This window comes from Anabrus simplex, chromosome 4 (genome assembly GCF_040414725.1).
Source record: "Anabrus simplex isolate iqAnaSimp1 chromosome 4, ASM4041472v1, whole genome shotgun sequence".
Classification (NCBI taxonomy): domain Eukaryota; kingdom Metazoa; phylum Arthropoda; class Insecta; order Orthoptera; family Tettigoniidae; genus Anabrus; species Anabrus simplex.
This window is the reverse complement of record NC_090268.1, coordinates 359,061,993-359,085,058: the sequence shown is the minus strand read 5'-3', so window position 1 is coordinate 359,085,058 and position 23,066 is coordinate 359,061,993. Positions and strand designations below refer to the sequence as shown.

The following is a 23,066-nucleotide window of genomic DNA, read 5'->3' as shown; positions in this document are numbered from 1 at the left end:
ACCACCATCTGAACCCCTTAGGGGAGAAATATTTTGAAGTGTACGATATTTTACACCTACAAAATAAAAGACTGTTCTCGTAAAATTACAACTTTGTACGTCAAATAGTTTTGGAGGGATGAATAATTTCGTTTAAGGAGCTAACCTCATTTAACACTTTAGGGGTGGAACGTAAAAAAATATTTCCTATTTCACATCTAGAATTTATAATATATACCACTATTTGGAATTTTGTCTTCGTATGTTAAACCATTTCAGAGGAAGGAATTAATATATTTGTTTTTGGATCTTAACCCCCATTTAACTTTCTGAACAGTTAAATTTGTTTCAAACCTTCTGTTATTTAAAACCTAGGATATCATTTGAATTTTAACTTAGCCCCCAGTCAAAGCACCCTTTTGGGTGTATTGTTTTAAGTTTGTATCATTGTAAAAAGAATTCAACTCCCTTAAGTGGATTCCACCCCCACCCCCTCTCCCACCACAAAATACATGTGTCTTAATTTTAAAGATGATTCCAAATACCAAATTTCTTGTCCGTAACATCCTTCGTTTTCGAGATGTAAGTATCCTCAAACAAAGAATTCAACTCATTTTTCAATCACTTATCCCCACCCCTTAATTGGATTTTCCAAAAACAAAAGAACAAGTTTCTCTTCATTTTTAAAGGAGATTCCGAATAATAATTTTCACATCTGTAACATCTTGAGTTTCTGAGATATAAGTATCCTCATAAAAAGAATTGAACCCCTATTTCAGTCCTTTTTACAACCCCCAGCCCTTAAGTGTTTTTTCCAAAACAAAAAATTCATGTTACTTTATTTTAAAGGAAATTAAAATACCACATCTGAAAAATATGTGAAGTTTTTGAGATATACTGTAATTATGCTCATTTTAAAAATTCACCCACTTTAACACTTCCCCTTAAGTGGATTTTCAGAAAACTAATTATGGGTGTTCCTTTACTTTTACAGGAGATTCCAAATACCAATTTTTACATCTGTATCATCTTCAGTATTTGATATAAAAGTATGCTCATAAAAATAATTCATCATTTTCTTCACTTTTCACCCACTCCACCCTGTTAAGTAGATTTTACGAAAACAAAAATTATGTAGGTACTTCTTTACTTTTAAAAAAGATTCCAAATACAAATTTTCATGTGTGTAACACCTTCAGTTTTTGAGATATATACATCCTCATAAAAATAATTCAACCCCTTTTTCAGTCGCCTTAAGTGATTTTCCGAAAACAGAAAAATACTTGTTTCTTTATTTTAAAGGAGATTCCAAATACCAATTTTCAACGTCTCTAATATCTTCAGTTTAGGAGATAATCCTAATATCATTAATTTAATCTCCTTTTTCAGTCATTTTACCTCCCTCCCTATTGTTTTTTCCGAAAACAAAAAACCGTGTTACTTTATCTTTAAAAGATTAAAAATAGCGGTTTTCACTTCTGTAAAATGTTGGTCTTTGTGATATAACTGTATATGCTCATTTTAAAAATTCACCCCTTTTAACACTTCCCCTTAAGTGGATTTACATAAAACAAATTATACATGTTCCTTTACTTTTATAGGAGATTCCAAATACCAATTTTCACGTCAGTAACATGTTCCGTTTTTGAGATATATACTCATTTTAAAATTTACCCCCTTTGTCACTCCTCTTTGTCACTCCCTCTTAAGTAGATTTTCCAAAAAACAAAAGCACGCATTAATTTTTAAAGCAGATTCCAAATACCCATTTTCAATACTCTAACATCTTCAGTTTTGAGAAATTTTCCACCCCCCTTTAAGAGGATTTTATGAAAACAAAAACAAAACAAAAAAAAAAGGCATTATTTCCTTATTTTTAAAGGAGATTCCAAATACCACCTTTCACGTCTTTAAACTGTTAATTTTTTGAGATATAGATATACTCATTTTAAAAATTCCCCCCCCCTCACCTTTTCACCCCCTTTGTGATGGAATATCCAAAAATCCTCCCTTAGTAAGCACCTACATTGTAATATAAATGTATCTTCAAAATTTCATTTCTTTATGTCCAGTAGTTTTGGCTCGGCGATGATGAATCAGTCAGTCAGTCAGTCAGGACAGGTTACTTTATATATACATGTACTATCTTTTGGGAAAAATCACGCAGAAAGCAACAGACTCATCTGCGGCAGACATATCTAAAGTACCGTAACATATACAGAGACTAATATACCATTATGATCTTCAAGTACTAGTACAGAGTCACAGAAACATCTGTGCCCTGGGAACTGTAAAAAATCGAAAGAAAAGAAGCTTGATTTGTTCTGAGTGATTTCCAATGAAAGAGTAGCATTATGAAAATGTTGCAAAGTTTGGGCCGGAAAGCCTTGGGAGAAAGGAGATGAGCTGCTCGACTATGTGATGTATTCTGAGCTGTCAATGGAGGGAGATGGTGTGGAATGACGCCAGTGATGAATATGAGTGGCGTTTTTAAAAGTAGAAAATATCACAATATAAAGTTGGAATTTGACAAATTGGGGCAAATATTCATTTATAGGAACAGGAGTTAGAGACTGGAATAATTTACCAAGGGAGATGTTCAATAAATTTCCAAATTCTTCACAATTATTTAAGAAAAGACTAGGTAAACAATAAATAGGGAATCTGCCACCTGGGCGACTGCCCTAAATGTAGATCAATGATGAATGACTGATTGACAGTAAGTTATAATCAAATCTCATTTATATTATAATATCAAATGTCACACTAGATAAAATTAGTTTTCTGATTGCATCCCAACCACCCACAAAAAAACAAAAAAAAAACACACCCTGTGCGCAGGCCTAACAAACAAAAACTTCTTCAATGGTTTGAAAAAAATTATTAGGCATATGAAATGATCTCAGGAAGAAACCAGTATTTTTTTATACTGAACAATAATGAAACTTATGTTAGTGTCAGTGTTATCAATGAGGCCAAAGACTTGTGTTGTGCTTTAGAGTCTTCCCTCACATTGTAGCCTTTGTTTCCAGATATTGAACACGCTCATTTATGCACCTTTTACAGCAAGTTGCAGTAGAGCCAGTCAGAATTTCATTATTAGACCTGAGAATGCAGGTAAACCTATAAACATCTATCACGTTCTACAGCTGGCTACATTTGCCTAAAATAAGGTTATCGTCATCATCATCATCATCATCATCATCATCATCATCATCATCATCATCATCATAATTTATTGTTCTTTACAGGCCATTTAGATCAACAGTAGAAAACATGGGAAAACCCACTTATATAAAACAGGTTCAAAAAATAGATGTCAATCATTACATGGGAGGTAACAAATTCGCAGCTACTGATATCTATTGCACATTTTGACTCATCACTGTCTTGTCTCTTGCATCTTTTTCCATTGCTGTCGGCTACACATTTTCCAAAGCTACCATAAAGCAATCTTTCCATTATGCCCTTGGGTATCCTATTGGACATTTCCCATCCAGTTGAGAGCAAAGTACTTGATTTGAGAGAGATCCGTCTGCCCTAATTATACGTCCAAACCACTGCAACCTCCTCTTGCATATCATTTTATCAATATCTTGCTTTCCAAACCATTGGTATATGTCCTCTTCCAGTCTCTATTCCCACCTTCTTTCCATAATGATGTAAATAGGTTCATAGATCTTTCTAATTACCTTCCTCTCAAAGGCACAAATTCTCTCCTCAGTTATTGGTGGAGTCGCCCACATTTTACAACCGTACAGAAGTACCAGCCGTACTACTGTCATGTATAGATGAGTCTTACTTCTCTGTGATATTAGATATGATATGAATATGGCAGATTGTTCAGGTTACACAAGGCATGGTTAGCATCTGTTATTCACTGTCACCATATTTCCCTACTTCACTTCTGCTTGAGAGCAATGAACCTAGGTACTGTACTTGAATTCTTGGATTCATTCAAAATTATGTTTGTCAACACTAACAGAACAAAGGAGAGTCTGATGACATGATAAAACTATATAAGTTACTTTGTTTTCTCATTGTTCACCACTAAGAAACCTTTCCTGCGATTGTGTAAGAATCTAGAGATATTTGTGCAAATTAGAATAGTGTGTTGCCCATAATCATATTATTTATTGAAATAAGGCATCTGTTAAACTTACCAAATATTTCCAGTGTTATTTACTTAGCTTTTGAAGTTCACAGAGGCCTATCCCATTCCTCCTTGAACAGTGACCCATGCCTCCCACTGGGTAGGAGGGATGGGACATTTGACAAAATAACATGGAAAAAGATGTTTATATGCAAACTAGACAAGATTCACAATCTTTTGTATAATATATTTGTAGCCTAAGGCTAGTAGTTTCAAAACTTACTGTTTGTTACTGCCTATATAAAACATATAAAATGTTTTAAAATGTAAAATTAATAACACCCCTCCCTCCACACTCTCTCCTACATTTCTGATGATATAATGGTTTCATTTTTATGAGACATTACAAGAATCAATAGTGTCTAAACTACAAGATTACTTCTAACACAAAATTAGTTTCAAAGTATTTGATTTTCTAGTTTACTAGTCAAAATTACTGTAGTAGAAAATAGATAAAAGAAACTAGTACAATAAATAATTTATATCTAATATCATAAATAAAGCAAGGCTGACTCAGACTATAAAATACACTTCATTCATTCTTTAGAGAGAGAACCTCTAAACACAAGAAATGATAAAACAGCCTGTTCTTCATTCTCACAGATTATAAATAACTGAAAAATAAGAAATATTTTGTCAGAAATAAAAGATAGATAATTTAATAAAAAATTCATAATAAAGATTATTATTGTTAAAATGAAAGGAAATGAATATTTGACAATCAACTTGGATTAGTCTAGTATGTCATTTTCTAGTATAAGTTGCAACTGAGAAATAAAATAAGAAAAAATCTGATAAGATAAAGTTAATTTTGAGTATTTTAGTATGAGTTAATGAGATGTATGCTATTCAAATTCCAGTAAGAATTAATAGGAAGGTGGGGCTTTAAGGAATAAATAATTCATGCACTTGCAAAAGCATGTTTAGCATGCTAACTTATGTTTGAAATGCTTTCAACACGAATTGGATTTAGGGCACCGGACTTACACACAGGGGTCCATTTCGCATTGCTCCGTCGCAGGTGGTTTGGGGCCCTGGCACTGAGCATCAGGTAGCTTGGCAATGGTACGGGAGAACTCTAGGAAGATCTTGCAGTGGACTACACGGGTTCGCACCCCAACGCCGCACGTCACGCTGCATGGTGACCAGTTCTCCGGGATGAAACTGCATTCAGAAGGCCGTTACAGCAACGGTGGAGACTCAGTTCATGCAAATGTAGGAGGGGCTTCATATCTTGATAACTGGTGCAACATATCCCTTGAGATATGGAACCTAACTAACTTGTGGCAGAAACAAATTTAGCCACACATAATCTAAACCAATATCAAAGAAAATTCCTTTAAAAAAAAGTCTCACACCCTATTATGAGTATATTACTGTATGAAATTACTGCTTCAGAAAATACTTCCAGTTTTTAGTAGGGAATATTTTGTGTTTTCTTTATAAGTGTTTTTCAATATTTATATTTCCATGGAAATTATTAATGCAATAATTGAAATATTTGTGGGAAGGTTGGGAGAAAAGGCTAATATAGCATAAAACGATGAACAAAGAACTTTCCATCACTTTGTAGAGAAATGTTTATATGGGAGTTAAAATTGTTCCACTTTACACTCAGACCTGATAAATTTCAACAGTCAATATGTCATTATGAAAACCTATTAAATAAGATTGGTTTGCAACATTTCAGCTTCACAAGAAACAAGAAAGGACAGAAACTCTCCATACCAAGGACAATAACATTTACGAGACTGGTTCATATTTTTAAGGATTACTCATGAATACGCTATCAACCAGGAATCCTAAATTAACTAATCAAATTGCATATTATTTATTCTCTGTATGTAATGGAAAAATAAATTTGGTATAGTAAACTAATTCACAGCTTTGAACACAAGACCTTCGTTTTTCTCATCTTTTTCCTACCCTGCAATCTTAAATGATATCATAATTACAGTATATACAGTTTGCTGTTTCTTCTTGGTATCACTTTTGTGGGATAAGTGGGTCACAGTATCTCAGTAGTTCTAAAATATTTACTCAGGATGCATCCTGTTAATTGATTATTCTTCTTTCCTCATTACTGCTTTTATAAACAAATTCATAGTACTTAATAAGAGGATGAAAAAAATGTCATTGCAATAATATTGCAAAACAAGTTAAAAAGAAGCTATCCAGTTATAGAGGGTCAACAGTCAAAAATACAAAAACCACATGCTTGCTCGTAACAATCCAACTGTGCAATACAAATAAAATATGCATCATGCATAATTGGGGAGCAACAAACAATCTGGTTAAAATGCATTAAGCCTCAGCAAGTTTCCATTTCATTTTTTATATGTACAAATTGATGATAACAGTATGACAAGGAAGCAAATTTTGTTCTTCAGGTTAAGAGCAACATAAGATGCCTAATTTACAGTACTGGTGTGAAAGAGTGTAAAGTGGCCTTTTAACGAGGAATGGTTCTTCAGAAGGTAACGCACTTCAAACACTTTTTTATATGAAATAAATAAGAGTCCTTTAAAGCATTCAAATAGGCCTAGTGGATCAAACAGCTATCACTATTTTCAGGGTTAACATTGATTTGAAATGGTTGTTCAGAATGAGAAAAATATTAATCTAAAATCTGAGCAATATATGACTCTTTGAGAACAATGTTGAAATTAAAAATAGTAGATTTAAAGAAGCATGGATATAATGCATTATGTCCTTTCAGAGAATATGATTGGATAATACCATTTCAGCAGGTATTAGTATGATTTTGGTAGGTATGTCATGAAGAACAGGATAATAGAATAATATAAAGTGTCAACTTCATTAAAAAATCAACATCTTTTTGAGGTAAATGCATGCGTTCAGATTAAGCTCTTCTTTAACAGAGGCAAATACAGAACATTTCTTGAAGGGAGTGGGATGAGGATGGAATTCTTCTCTGGGAAGAAAATAATTTTACATGAGGAAATAAACTTGCAGTTTACATGGAAGGATGCAAGGATAAGTACTTCCTGGAACTCCTTATTTATAATATTTAAATTTCAATTTGTTATCACATTCTTCTAACTACTGTGCATGCATGACACTGTCTTATAAGACTGAAACATAATGGTGTATTATAATAACTGATATAATTTGTCTTAATAGAAGTCTGCAGATCACAGTTCATAGGAAGGGATGGAAAAGGAGAGCGCATATCTTGAGAAGATCGTTAAGAAGAAAACCATACTTTTCAGTGTCGACTCAGTCAATATAACTTTAAAGCTTTTCAGTCTATCGAAAACACTATGGTGTTAAATGTGTTATAATTTGACTAAAAATCTTTAAAGTTACATATATCAAGAAGCTCCAGAACTTCTCACTGTCTTGCAGATGTGATGCATCGTAACTCTCTAGAATAGCAGGTATGCTTATGATGTTGAATGGTACACAGTGAGCGATAACAGTTCTGTCATAGTCAACCGAACGAGTCAGGATGAGTCAGGAGGTATTTACCCTTCTGTTCACAGCAAAAATGTATGTGCAAGTGAGGAAAAGAGTGGTGTAAATTCTCATTTACCTCAGTCAACCCATGAGGAAGATAACAAAATCTGTCATTTCACCTGAGACTGAGTCTTTGACATGGTGAATGGGACAGATCTGCACCCTTCTGCTCATAATTTACAGCATTGAATGCAATATTTTTAGTGCTCACTTATGGTTACTAAAAGAAAATCATAAGCTTGGAGGTATTTCATAGAAGTGCTAGAAAATAGAGTTCAATGTAATACTTGTTTCATGTATTAGCTTTGAAAGCAAAGATACATCGGGTATGATTCACCATTTAAAGAGGTCAGTCAGTCAGTCAGTCAATTTCACCACTGACATGCATTTAGGACCATTGCCCAGGTACCAGATTCTCTATCAATTTTTAACCAAGTCTTTTCTATAAGTATTGAAAAGAAACCTGAGTTCGAATCCCACCATTGGCAGCTCTGAAGATGGGTTTCCATTTTCACACCAGGCAAATGCTGGGGCTGAACCTTAATTAAGGCCATGGCCACTACCTTCCCATTCCTAGCAGTTTCCCCATCCTTGCATCATCGAAAACCTTTGATGTGTTAGCATGACGTTTAAACACTAAAAAAAGTTCCTTTCCAATACTTATATAATCCTGCTGGGATCCTTTTCTCCATTTTTTTTTTGTTTATCCTATATTCCTAATCTTTTATCATCTGTACTTATCTCTGTTTCCTGTATTTATCTGGCTTTCTGCATCAAGACTGTAGATGGCCCTTCAGTGAGTGTTGATGCTCGCCTTCCTGATAAGGCTGGGAAGCAGAAACGAGCTTGTTGGGGGCTGAGAAGAGATGAATATATAAGAACTGGGTTTGATGAGGAGAGAGCCAATATCCGTTTAAAGATGGCAGTCTATGAAAATGCAGGAATTGTCCTATTCCTTTTGTGAATTAATGTTTGTACTTGTCTCCTCTTTCTGATGTTCCTTCTTTTCACATTGACCTGCCAATGTATTCATCGTAATATGTGTTCCTTTTCTTGTTTCTCTCTTTATATGCTTTGATTTGATACAAGTCTTTTCTTAAATGATTTCAAAGAAGTTGGAATTTATTAAATGTCTCCCTTGGCAAATTATTCCAGTCACTAATTCTTCTTCCTGTATACAAATATTTGTCTCAATTTGTCTTTTCGTATTCCAACTTTATCTTCAAATCCATCCCATAGGCTGTTTACATTTTTATTTACCATTTTCCACTGAACATAACTGCTTTAAAAAAAACTGCTTCATGCCTCTCTTATCACCATATAGTAATGTATAATATTACTAATTTTACAGCCTTCCTTTCTGCCATATTTATGTTTAAATATGACTAAAACAACTTCATTATCACCCATACAATCTGCCAGTTCAGTTTCTCTATAAAACTCATGTTCTAGAATGTTCTTCCCTCTAGTTAGTTCCATCACTTTCTGATTCAGCTGTCCTTCCCAGATTAATTTATTTGCCATTTGTTGGTCATACCTTCTGTTACTTGAGTTACCTTTTCAGTTAACATTTGTTCAATCTGCTACAGTCATGTTCCTTTCTGTCATTCCCCACGTAGCTAATTATCTTATGAAATAACTCTGCATCAATGTCACCCCTTTCAAGTCGCCTATTACTTTTAAAGATGAGCCTTACACCTTCAATGTCATGTTTCTCATATTTAACCTTTTCATAGTTCAAAACTTCTTCTCTCACTAATGTGAATACTCTGCCTCCTATTGATTCTGTCCTGTCTCTACGATAAACACTCCAGTTTAGGTAGGAAAATATTTGCTTCCATAATATCACTTCTAACTTGCAGGGTGCGTTTGTAGCTTAAACTACTTTCTGTTTTCTTTATTTTCCTTTTTGCAAATATGTTGTTGTTTGAGTCATCAGTCCATAGACTGGTTTGATGCAGCTTTCCATGCCACTACCTATTCTATGTAAACAAACTGCAGCCTTGCCTCACTCCTTTCTGGATTGCTGCTTCTTTTTCAAAGCCCTCGATTCTTATCACTGCAGACTGATTTTTATACAGATTATAGATAATTCTTCGTTCTTGGTATCTGACCCCAATCACCTTCAGAATCTTAAATAGCTTGGTTCAATCGACATTATCAAAGCCTTTTCTAGATCTACAAATGCCATGTACGTGGGCTTGTCCTTGATTCGATCCTCTAAGATCAGACATAAAGTCAGGATTGTTTCACGTGTTCCTACATTTCTTCTGAAGCCAAATTGATCTTCTCCCAACTCAGTTTCAACTTGTTTTTCCATTCTTCTCTAAATAATACATGTTAAAATTTTGCAGGCGTGAGATACTAAACTAATGGTGCGGTAGTTTTCACACCTGTCAGCACCGGCTTTCTTGGGAATAGGTATAATAACTTTCTGCCAAAAATCGGATGGGACTTCTCCTGTCTCATATATCTTAGACAGTAAATGGAATAACCTTGCCATGCTGGTTTCTCCTAAGGCGGTCAGTAATACAGAGGGAATGCCACCAATTCCAGGTGCCTTGTTCCTATTTAGGTCTCTCACAGCTCTGTCAAACTCTGACCTCAAAATTGGGTCTCCCATTTCATCAGCATCAACAGCCTCTTCTTGTTCCAGAACCAAATTATCTACATCTTTACCTTGATACAACTGTTGGATATGTTCTTGCCATCTTTCTGGTTTGTCTTCTTTCCCTAGAAGTGGCTTTCCATCTGAGCTCTTAATATTCATACACATAGATTTCCTTTCTCCAAAGGTTTCTTTGATTTTCCTGTATGCAGCATCTACCTTTCCTAGGAACACACAACTTTTGACATCCTTGCACCTCTCATCCAGCCATTCTTCCTTAGCTACCTTGCACTTTCTATCTACATCATTCTTTAATTGCCTGTATTCTTTTTTGCCCTCTTCATTTCTAGCATTCTTGTATTTTTGTCATTCATCAATCAGGTCTAGTATCTCCTGAGTTATCCATTGATTCTTAGTTGATTTTTTCTTCCTTTCTTTTCTTTCTTCAGCAGCCCTACTGACTTCATTTTTCATTACTATCCACTCTTCCTCTATTGTGTTTCCTTCAGCCTTTTCATTTAGTCCTTGTGCAGCATGTTCCTTGAAACAATCCCTCACACTCTTTTCTTTCAACTTGTCTAGATTCCATCTCCTTGCATTTCTTCCTTTCTTCAATTTCTTCAACTTCAGATGGCATTTCATGACCAACAAGTTGCAGTCAGAGTCCACATCTGCTCCTGGGAAAGTTTAGCAATCCAACACCTGGTTTCTGAATCTCTGCCTAATCATAATGAAGTCTATTTGATACCTTCCAGTGTCTCCAGGTCTCGTCCATGTATACAGCCATCGTTTGTGGTGTTTGAACCAGGTATTGGCAAGGACTAAATTATGATCAGTGCAGAATTCAACCAGCTGACTTCCTCTTTCGTTCTGTTGTCCCAATCCAAATTCTCCTACTGTATTACTTTCTCTCCATTGGCCTACCACTGTATTCCAGTCTCCCATCACAATTAGATTCTCGTCACCTTTTACATATTGTATTCAATCTTCTATCTCTTCATATATTCTTTCGATTTCTTCATCATCCGCTGAACTAGTAGGCATATATAGACCTGCACTATTGTGGTGGGCATTGGTTTGGCCTCTATCTTGACAACAGTAATTCTTTCACTATTGCTGGTCATAGTAGCTTACCCGCTGCCCTATTTTCTTATTCATTATTAAACCAACTACTGCATTTCCCCTGTTTGATTTTGTGTTGATAATTTGGTAGTCGCCTGACCAAAAATCCTGTTCTTCCTGCCAACGTACTTCACTTATACCAACTACATCTAACTTTAGTCTATCCATCTCCCTTTTCAGATTCTGTAACCTACCACAACAATTCAAACTTCTAACATTCCACGCTCCAACTCGCAGAATGTAAGTATCCATCTTCCTGATGATCACTCCCTCTCGTGTAGTCCCCTCCCGGAGATCCGAATGGGAGACAAGTTTACCTCTGGAATATTTTACCCGGGAGAAAGCCATCATCAGTACATCATTCATACAGAGAGAGCTGCACGTCCTCAGGAGTTAGTTACAGCTGTAGTTTCCCGTTGCTTTCAACCATGTAGCAGTATCGACACAGCTAAGCCATGTTGAATATTATTACAAGGCCATATCAGTCAATCATCTAGACTGCCGCCCTTGCAACTTCCGAAAGTCTGCTACCCTCCTTTCGATGAACCAATCGTTAGTCTGGTCTCTCAACAGATACCCATCCGATATGGTTGTACCTGCGGCTCGGCTATCTGCTTCATTGGGACACGCAAGACTCCCCACCACGGCAAGGTCACATGGTTCGAAGGGGAGGTTTGCAAATAAGTAGTTATAATTTTTAATTTAAATATAAAGTATCTTTTTGAAGAGAAAGCATAAGTCAAGGGAATATAGCACTCAATCTTTATTTAATTTTGAATAATATTTTGTTTGTTTTTGAAGAATTCCTAAACTGGGTTTTGTTCTATGGTATGTAATTTATTTTTGCATTTAAGCAGTTATATTAATATTAGCAAAGAAGATCCAATAAACAATACTATTGTCGCAATAAGACCTATCAATATTGGTGCAACATAAAGCCATCGTAAAAAATAAAATAAAAATAAAATGAACAATACTCTGCAGGTAAGAAATTCTAAAATGTTGTTTCACAAGTGTCACAATAGATTTTTAAAAATGTGATTCTTCTTCATACTGTTTTGAACTTTGTACAGTGCTATGTCCAGTCACTACCTTGTTCTTTGAACATATTATATTGTATTTGTATTACTGGTAAATGGAAGTGGACTGTTAACAGTCTTTGAAGTGGAAAGTTAGGTTAGTGTTAATAATCACTAGACTTACGAATTACAATAATTTAATGAAAATTATTGAGTCCTGTGCATCGCAAGATATATAATTTGTTTACAAGAGGTTGTGATTCACAAATGGGCGCAGTACTCTTTACAATGGCTTGAGAAATTTTCACGAAGATCTCGAGATTTTGGCTGCCAGCCTTGAGACTCTTGAGTAAGAATAATTCCCATCCTTAACTGGACATCACTGTGTTAGCATTCTCGTATTTCAATTATATTTCTCTGAATGAACTATCAGTTTCAGAAGATGTGACACTTCGATGATCGTTTATTTATTTATCTGCAGCAAGATATATTACATTAAGGAAATAATAATACATACAGAATACATCAAAATAAACACATATACTATGAGGTCATAAGAATACACTTTCGCAGACCAAAAATTGGCCATTTCAAGTACATTTGGTGTTGCCCTGTGCAACTGGTTGGGCATGTACGACATTGAAATAAGTGTGCTGTGGTCTGTTCTTTCCCACATTCACACAAAGTGGAATTCACACTGAAGCCCCACTTCTTCAGGTTTGTTCTACATCTTGTGACACCTGATGCAGTCTGTTGAGTAAATTCTCTAAGTTATCCAAACTGTTGTACGACCAGGAGGAAGATGTTCATCTGGCATCTTCCATTCAGAATTATGCAGATTTCTTGCCTGCTACTCGACTTCTTGCTTACTGCGATGTACTTGCATGTGCCTCAGTAGCTCCTCAGCACAGCAATGTAACAGGAAAGTTGTAAAGTCAAAATATTTTAAGTATGTCATCTGTCTAAATTAATTTTCAGATTAATTTTCTGCTGACAGCATTTTGTATTTCAGTTTTGTATTTCAGAAATGTTCAGGAATTTCAGAAACTTCAAATATTTTTAATTGTGTGATTTAATTTTGACAAAAATAGTCAATTTAAATGTGTAATAATAAGAAAGATTAAGAAGACTATCTACTTAGATTCTGTAGAGCTAAATCTAATGCTCAATAAGTGAACAGAAAGCCCTGTATAATAAAGCCAATGGTCTCGAGATTTACTTACAGTGTTGTCTTGAATGTATTAATGCATATAAAAAGCTTGAAACTTAACTGCTGTATGATAGTCTATATTTTTAAAAACAAGAGCTTTAATTTTTTTAAATATTGGGTGATATAGTCCATATGTTACATTAACAAAAGTTTGAAGAGATCGTTTAGAATCTAGTTTTTGCTGCATAAGGATTTCAGAATACATAATAATAATAATTCATCGTAACATACTATACATAAGAGAATGTCTGAAATTCTAAAGAAACGGTCCAGTCTGATAACAAATGAAGGGTATGGTATTTTAAATCCCATTTTTTGGGAGTTAACTCAATGAGAAAGTAGCCAGCTATTCTAAGCAGCAATCAGCTACAATGTACACAGAGTATATTCTCACTGCAAGCAATAGTCATCATGTAATACATGACAGACACATGGGCTAAAGTATGAGACTCTAACGATACCCTTATCTAAATTCAAACTAATTTTCTTTTTCCAAGTGGTTTAAAATCATACTAACACATGCAGATTTTTCTCAACACTGAGATGAGAAAGGGCTAGGACTGGAGGGGTAGCAAGACGAAACCTTAATTAAGGTGAAACCACGGGAACATCTTCAGTGCTGCTCATAGAGGGATTCCAATCCACTGCCTCCCAGGTGCAAGCTTTCTGCTACATGATCAATTTATCAATTTCATAACAGACAAGTCAACAATCCACTCAGTAGATACAATGTTATCAGAAACTGACAGTGTGCTGGCACAACCAGCAATTCCCTTTATACCATATTCATACATACCGGTAATGCCAAAGCCTTCAGTAGCAATGACAAGAGCATTCTGATCCAAACATTAGAAAGGAATTTGGATACGAAGAACCCATACTGGAGACAATGAAAGACATCCTTAAAATCAATTATGTGGGAGGGAATGATGACATGGTATCCCTAGGAATTAGTACTGAATGTATTACAGTATATGAGTAGCCCATTTCTAAAACCAGCTGTGTGTATAAAATTATGAAAATGAGATACTGGTATCTGACGCTGCTTTATGATACTGTATTGGCTTCTAATTTAGCTATGTTTCAAGTTTCTAAACAAGCTATAATAGCTTTAGATTTTAAATAAAAAATGGCATACGGTTGCAAGACTTACTACATGCATAGTATTTATGGGTGCAAAGCCTGCTAAATTCATGGACCAATGTTTACATTTGCAAAACCTGCTATATGTATATTAACTAACATGGCTGTCCTTTGCGTAGAGTTGCAAAGTCTGCTATTTTTGCTTCCTCAACAGCAGCTTTGTGTTCCTCTCTGTCAAAGAAAATAATGATAAAATGCTGATTTCAATTGCAGATAGGTTGAATGTACTGCATAATGTGAAGATGCAGCTGTGAATTTCTGCGTGCAATTGTTTCACTTGCATGCCAATTTCTCTGAGCTCATTGATGTGGATGTGTTCTACAAGCTTTCATCGCCTAATTTATACAAACATGTTTAGTGATATTTGTTTGAAATGGATGAAGATAATAATATACCACAAGAAAATACTGACAGTGGTGGTGACACAGAATTTAATAGAGACTGAATCATAAAGATTAAAGTAGAGGAAGAGATGTCTTGAGACATGGAAAAGAAACATAGCTGAAGTTTTAAGGTACGTTTGTCAGTATTTTATTGGAATTAATTTAAATCCAAGTACTTGTTTTTCAGCCTAACCTGAAGTGGTATATGCACCTATAAGAATTCTAGCCTATGCTCAACCTTCTTGGATACCAGCTGCCATACAAACATTCATTACATATTCTATCCACATCTGGACAAAGTTTGGCAGAATAATTTCATCTTTCACCAACGTCTTTATTTCACATCCCCAAGGAGACATTGTATACCTACAGATAACCCAAGCTGATGTCAAGATATATAAGTTTTTCTTTGCACAAGAAAAGAGAAAATAATGTATAAAATGTAAGAGTCTGTAGGGTAGCATTTCTTGAGATCCTATGAATAGGTAGGGATAGGGTGAACAGATTATGCTAAATGCTTCTTGTCTAAGGCACAATGCCATCTGAGTCTCAAGGCGGTGATAGAAGATCTTAGAAATATGAACAGAAGCGGTAGACTGTGAGAAATCACACACAGTCATTTAAAACTCTGTCAAAGGATTATTGTCATGACAAATATACACATCAGCAGTAATTACATAGTGACCTCAGTATTTAAAAAAATGTTGCCTTTGTATAAAGAACAATATCCTAGTGAAGATCTTCATATAAACTATGACTATTACAGATCCATAATCAATGAATATTTTGATATCAGGTTCAGTAGCCCTCGAGTAGACATAGGCTTGATGTGTTGTCTTCTTGAGAATAGGATTTCAGTTGAGAAGAGGAAACCTAAGAAAAAAAAAATATATGGAAATTTCAGCTTAAAGCTCATGAGAAATGAGCTGACATTTACTATGAAAAATTGCATCAAGAGGAGGACAATGAACTCACTCTCAGTTATGACTGTCAAAAGAACCTCGTGTTATGGAAAATACCTGCCCAGTCTCATATTATGCAAGATAACTCGATCTCTACAACTTCACAGCACACCCTCCAAATCTTCTCAAAGTAAAACCAACATATTTTCTTACTTAGGGTCTGAAAATGAATTCTGGAAAAGATTTAATCCGGTAGCATCTGCTGTTCACCAGTACTTGGTGAATATGGACCTGAAAACTGTCACAACGAATGGATGACATTACACTGGTTTCTTCTTGAAGTGCTGCATAATATTGAAAAAATTGAACTAATATTCCCTATAGCAGGGCATTAACTCATCCTAGCAGATCGGGTATTTGGACAACTAGAGAGAGAGACAGTTTGACACCTGCAGCATCATTGCAAATGCAGAATAGTATTTGAATGTTATTAAGAGGTACAAAACAGTAACATGTCTAGAAGACATCCTTGTTAATGATTGGAAATCATATTCAGGTGATATTCTCAAAAACCCTGGACAATGGCATTTCCAATTTCAGAAAGCAAAGTGCATAATAGTCATAAGAATCAAAACCAATAAATCTGACTTAGTTTGAGGAGAGTACAGTATGTCTACAATTTTGACATTGGTGAAGCAGAAAGTTTGTGCAGTAAGGGGAAGAATTTTAAGATTAGTCACAATCCTAATGTATCAAGGGGGTGCGGAATTTGTGTGTGTGTGTGTGTGTGTGTTTTTGGAGAAATCAGCTATGACCAAGGATGTTAAAAAGCTTCTTGCCCTTCACTTTGGGGAAGCATGGGACAGCAATCCAGATTTAGAATTCTGTGTCAATGAGTTTACAGAACAGGACCATGATTCTCAAAGTTTCAATGAATATGCAGATGATGATGACACTTTCTTGGACGATGAACTAATGGAAACTGATGAAACAGACATACCAGTAGCTAAAACCCCTTATTTGTTTGTACTTTGATCGTATATTCCCAATCTCCCTCTCCTCATTACTTCCTTCCATGAAGGGTGTTGTTTACTGCAACATACCTACTCAATACATAATTCCATCCATCAAGAGTGTGTTTTATTAAACTCCGCCACTATAATTGTAGCTAGGTTTGCAAACTAAGGCACAATCAATATGGCTGCCATTAGAGGTGCAAAATCTACTATTTGAACAACACAGTTACAAAACCTCCTATATGCAGATAAAATATTTGAATACTGGTACTTGTTTTCTACTCATAAAATATTTCAGAGCCTTGGTACACATATTACAGTCATATTTACCAATTGTTTACAAAATCAGTCAGCCCTTTACAGCATTTCTGTTTTGCTTCATATGTTTATCCTGATTTTTTCACAAATTGCTTATCATACACATAGCTGGATTTGCAACTGGACCAATAAAATAACAAGCATCATGACAGATATTATTACAGTTCTCTTAAGTTTCAGGAGAATATTCATCATTACAAAGGATATAATTGAATATACACAGTTCAAAATTTAGAGGAACATGTTTTTGAACGTATGCCATGCTCCGCAAAACAATACCTCACACCCAGGTAATTACCAACAAAACCTTTATTCTTTAACTTTGAAGTATACAAATGAACATCGATGGATTTGCGTTCATTTTCAGAACACAAACGGAAATGTCCAAATAGGGGTGAAAATAAAGTGATAACCATCCTCCAGGGTGGATTTTTATCACAGTTGGAGAGCTTCAGTATTGTATATGTCCTCCACGAGCATTTATCACAGCTTGGCACCTACGTGGCATGCTCTGTATAAGTCGATGGAGGTTACGTTGCGGTATCAGGTCCCATTCTTCAATGAGAGCCTGTTCAAGGTCTTGGAGAATCTGTAGTAGAACAGGATGCCCACGAACACTTCTGTTAAGCCTCTCCCACACATGCTGAGGACTCACTGCTGGCCATTCCATCTCTTGAATATCCAGTTCTCGCAAGACAGTTCTGGTGATGCGTGCTACATGAGCCCTGGCACTGTTGTGCATGAGTATGAATTTAGGGCCCACACCGTATGCAACAACCAACACATGCTGTAGCAGTATCTGCTCGATGTACCCCGCAGCAGTAAGATTACCACAGACAACGACAGGATCTGTACAGCCATCAATACTGATGCCACCCCACACCATCACAGAACCTTGTCCAAAATGGTTGCCTTCCTGAACAACATTTGGCATGTAGTGCTCATCAGGGTGTCTCAATACATGTTGATGTCCATCACACTGTGTCAGGGGAAATCTGGACTCATCTGTGAACAACACAGATCTCCATTGGTGAAGTTGTTAGTTGACGTGGGTACGGGCAAACAGACGGCAAGCTGCGCGATGTTGCTGCATTAAACGGGGCACTCGAACAAGACGTCTGGGTCGTAAGGACATTTCTCTTAACCACTCAACATGGAGTGCCGTACACTGCACGCTGACTCCCCAGCGCTCTCTGTCGTGGAATGACGTACATTGCACACGCATAGCAGTTTCTGCTTTGTGCTTCTATTTAGTGAATAGCTCTTGAACTATTACATATATAGTAAGATATATCTATAGACGAACCATCGATCTTTTATTTGATGTGTATAGTGAATAGGTGGAAACAATTACCCTCACTCCTTAATGTAAATCTTGATTCAATACGGACCAAAAATGAAGTATTTGACATTAAATATATATATCTATCGAGTTTTTATCGATTATGTATGATATATCGTGTCTGAAAAAGCAACAAGTTCTGCTGTTGACATCATGGCAGCTGAACGTTTTCTTGTCATCGCAAACTCAAAAATTAACAATGTTGTACAGAATGATGATGCAGAAAGTTTTGTTTCATTGAACGAGGACTAGGATATAGAATCTGAGAGTGAAAGTGGTGATCATGACACTGATGTTGCTTTTGATATGTGGGAAAATATCGTTCGTAGTGTTATTGATGTTGGGTTTGTGTGGGAAGACATGGATAATTACAGGAGGCAAAGGGAAATGTTTACAACAGATTATGGGCCTCAGAATGCTGCAAAGAACTACTTATATCCCGTGAAAATTTTCAGTTGTTTCTTTACTGTCAAGTTCGTAAAGATGGTAGTAGAACATGTAGATATTTATGCTCAACATCACATGCAGTCACACGGTATGTTATTTCCATTCTGAACGAGGGTAAATGAACGGGTACCAGTTACTTTGGAGGAAATATGCGAGTTTTTGCATTGTACATGTTAATAAGTGTAGTACAGAAACCTATACTGAGATCTTATTTCTCAAAAACCGGGTACTGCCTACTCTTATATTTCATTCAGCCATATCCCTTGTTTGATTTGAAAGCATCGAAAGATTCCTCCACTTCACTGACCTTAGGAAATTCCAATAACTTATGCTGTTTGTGTGTTTATTCATTAATAATAAAGTGAAATTTTTCATGAAATTCACTGTACCGCTTGTCAGTTATACCCGATTAGCTAAAAGCCTGGACTCATAGCATGATTTCTACTATACTCTTCCCGCAGCACAGGGTAGTCGGGTAGTGAAAGTCGTCCCATGCTGAGGGGTTAACCTGTTCCTTACTGTCTGGTCAGACACCATGACTCCAGTGACCCTCCTGGGGTCTTGTTACAGTTCTCTGGCAGTTGCTGAACAACGCCGCAACGCAGAGATGGTCAGATATTGGTCATCCTATGGGGTTGTCGTGCGTCCACGACCTTATCCAACCTTCCTTGTGAACTGGCCTGTCTCAATGCAGCAATTCCACAAGCGTTGAATAACTGATGGAGAGACATTGAGATCCACTGCAACATGATGAAAAGTCCATCCTTCCTGGATCAAAGTGACAGCCCTTGTGACTTGAACCTCGTTAAGATGTCTCATGGGATGTGCTGGTTTACGTACAACGTGCTCAAATGACCGCAGTAGTCTGTGTACCTCACGACGATACATGGACGCACTGCTTTTCACTTTGTTTTGAGGGGTCACCTGACAGTTTAATGCATGGCTACGCCTACGAATGGAGTATAACTTTGATTTGACATACCCTGAGTAGCTAAGGTCTCAAGGTATGCTGTACAACCATTGGAAACTCATCTACCAAATTAACGTTCATGTATCAGACATTACAAAACATTTTCTCCTAATTTTTTTTAACTGTGTAGCTGGTGTGGTAAGAATCCTAATCAAAATTCAAGCAATTCTGACAAAAGAAATGTGAAGCCTGCAATTGTTTTGGTGGAACTTAGAAATGCATAAAAGTTAAGGCTACCTTGTTGCAGTGTGACCAGAGTAACAAAACACTACCTCATCTATGTTTCTCGACTATACAAGCAATGAGAGCAACTCAATCCTAGTGTGGCCAGATGTCCTCCTATAACAGCCATATCCAACATTTGAACTCTATTTGGGAGAAACATTCCTTGTTTTCTTCTCTCCAGATTAAATTTGACCCTAGTTAATAGTTTTATTTGAAGATTTGATAATAAGTAGTACTGAATGTATCAAATAACAAGCATCATTGACTAGGGGTACAGACGTTGATGACCTAGAAATTCACTGGAAATGATCTGTGAAATGCTTTTAAATTTATGGAAAAATGCTATTAAATAAGCAAAAAAATGGCTTTAGATCAAAATGAATTCTGGCAACTGTGTAACAAAGGTTTTACAAGTAATATATCCCTATTCTATTCACCGTACAACTTTTGTTTTTACCAAAATAATTATCTCCTAATTTACTTAGAATTATGGACATAATGATATGCTGGATGTACCGTAGTGCTAACACTTCACCCTGGAAGAATCTGAGAACACATGTTCTTCGTACTCATTACAGGTTTCAGATGTTTTGCTTGTTTATGGTGCTGTTGTACAACAAACTTCCTTTCTGTAATGACTGTAATACTGTACAATTTACAAAATAAAGCACACCCATCTGTTATAAACATGTGTTTTCCAAAATTAAAACATTTTCCCAAATTTATTCATATGATAGACCTACAGATATTTGGGTTCAATTGTGGCTATTAAATGGACTAATTTTGTTTCAGAACACGTAAACTTAATTCTTGCTAACTCAAACTGTGCTTCAGTGTGAAGAAATTACTTTCCAGGACCCGTCTTCCAAAATTGCGGTAGCCGTATGTAACTACAGCGTGTTGATAACAGCGTACTGTATATTACGAAGACAGTGAAAACAGTGATCTCAATATTTTAGAGCTCAATGATTGATGACGATGATGATGACTGACCTCGAATTCTGTTAAGGTTGGTTGTGGCATACTGTAATGGTACGCTCAAGTTGGGTACCAGTATGCGTAATTCATTGCCTACGGTTTCATTCATGTTCGATCGTCTAATTATTGATCAATTTTAATTTACTTGCGGATTTAAATATTATGCAGGATAATACTTCATACAACTAAAGAAGCTGCCAACTAAAAACTCCATTTGCTGCTGCGCAAACTTTAAAAACCCACTAAACTTGAATACCTACAAAAAGTCAGATTTTTCTCAATTGCAATTTTTGTAACTCTACATAAAATAATGTGCTAAGGCTCACCAGCGCAGAATCGCTGTTTAATGTTCATTTGTACATTCAATGTTGGTATAAATGTTTCTTTTTTTCTATATCCTTCTTTATGTGTGTGTATGAAAAAAAATAATTCTAGTTTCAGTCATTGGTCTCGATACGTTAGGTCCAGCTAGTGAGAAAATCATTGGCCTGGATTTGTTGGGTCCGGCTAGTGACAAAACCATTGCTATGTAATCAAGGGAAAGGGGGTCTGGGGGGCGTAAGCCCCCAGGTTAGAAGCCGCGAAGCACGTTTAGGCCTCTCACTGTCTCGCTACATTGGTCTGGATACGTTAGGTCCAGCTAGTGACAAAACGATTGGTCTGGATAGATTAGGTCCAGCTAGTGTCAGTGCCATTGGTCTCGATACGTTTGGTCTGGCTAGTGACAAAATCATTGGTCTAGATTCGTCATGTGCGGCTAGTGATAAAATCATTGGTATGTGATCAAGCAAAGGGGGTTCAGGTTAGAAGCTGTGAAGTGGCTTTAGGCCTCTATTTATTCATATTACATCATAAGTTGTGTTATTCCAAGATTGTTGAATTATGGCTGGCGGTGGCACGAATGGATTCTGCCATTGGCTGAAGATTTACTCTATGAAATATTGTAATCTTCAACCTTACTGGGCGAGTTGGCTGTGTGGCTAGGAACGCGCAGCTGTGAGCTTGAATCCAGGAGATAGTGGGTTTGAATTCCACTGTCGGCAACGATGAAGATGGTTTTTCCTGCTTTCCCATTTTAACACCAGGCAAATGCTGGGGCTGAACCTTAATTAAGGCCACGGCCGATAGCTTCCAAGTCCTAGCCTTTTCCTATCCCATCATCGTCATAAGACCTATCTGTGTCGGTGTGATGTAAAGCCACTAGCAACAAAAAAAAATCTTCAACCAATTGCAGAGTCCATTCGCCCACCGTCAGCCATGATTACTATGTTATTTATCCTGGCAAGCCTTATACAAAGTTATGTCAATAATGTCACTAAACCTGATTCAAGACATTACTGAGCATTTTGTAAACAATCACACCAGTCAGTTTTAAATCTGACTTATGCACTATAGGCCTGATCCTATGGAGCATGTGCTTACCAGCAATGAGTCTAGTTCTGTGTGATTTCATACACACGTTATACAAAATGATATATAACTAATATCGGTACATACATACATACATACATACATACATACATACATACATACATACATACATACATACATACATACATACATACGTACATACATACATCTTCATTATAGACCATTATGCCTTTCAGTGTTCAATCTGCAAGGCTCTGTGAATTTACTAAACGCCACCACAATCCTCTGTTTGTAACTAGTTCTGTGGCCTCGTTTAGTTCTCTAGAGCCTACCTCTTAAATTGTTAGAAACTGAGTCTAACCACCGTCGCCTTGGTCTCCCCCTTCTTCTCTTATCCTCA

General features: G+C 36.2%; 1 protein-coding gene across 1 annotated transcript in view; it reads right to left on the bottom strand.

Annotated features, from left to right (window-relative positions):
- The window catches only part of nolo (no long nerve cord), a 556,440-nt gene that overhangs the window by 243,776 nt on the left and 289,598 nt on the right, over positions 1–23,066 (bottom strand). Inside the window, exon 10 of the mRNA XM_068227411.1 lies at positions 5,120–5,296. Within this exon, the coding sequence (XP_068083512.1) occupies positions 5,120–5,296 (177 nt within the window). The remainder of the gene's footprint in view (positions 1–5,119; positions 5,297–23,066) is intronic.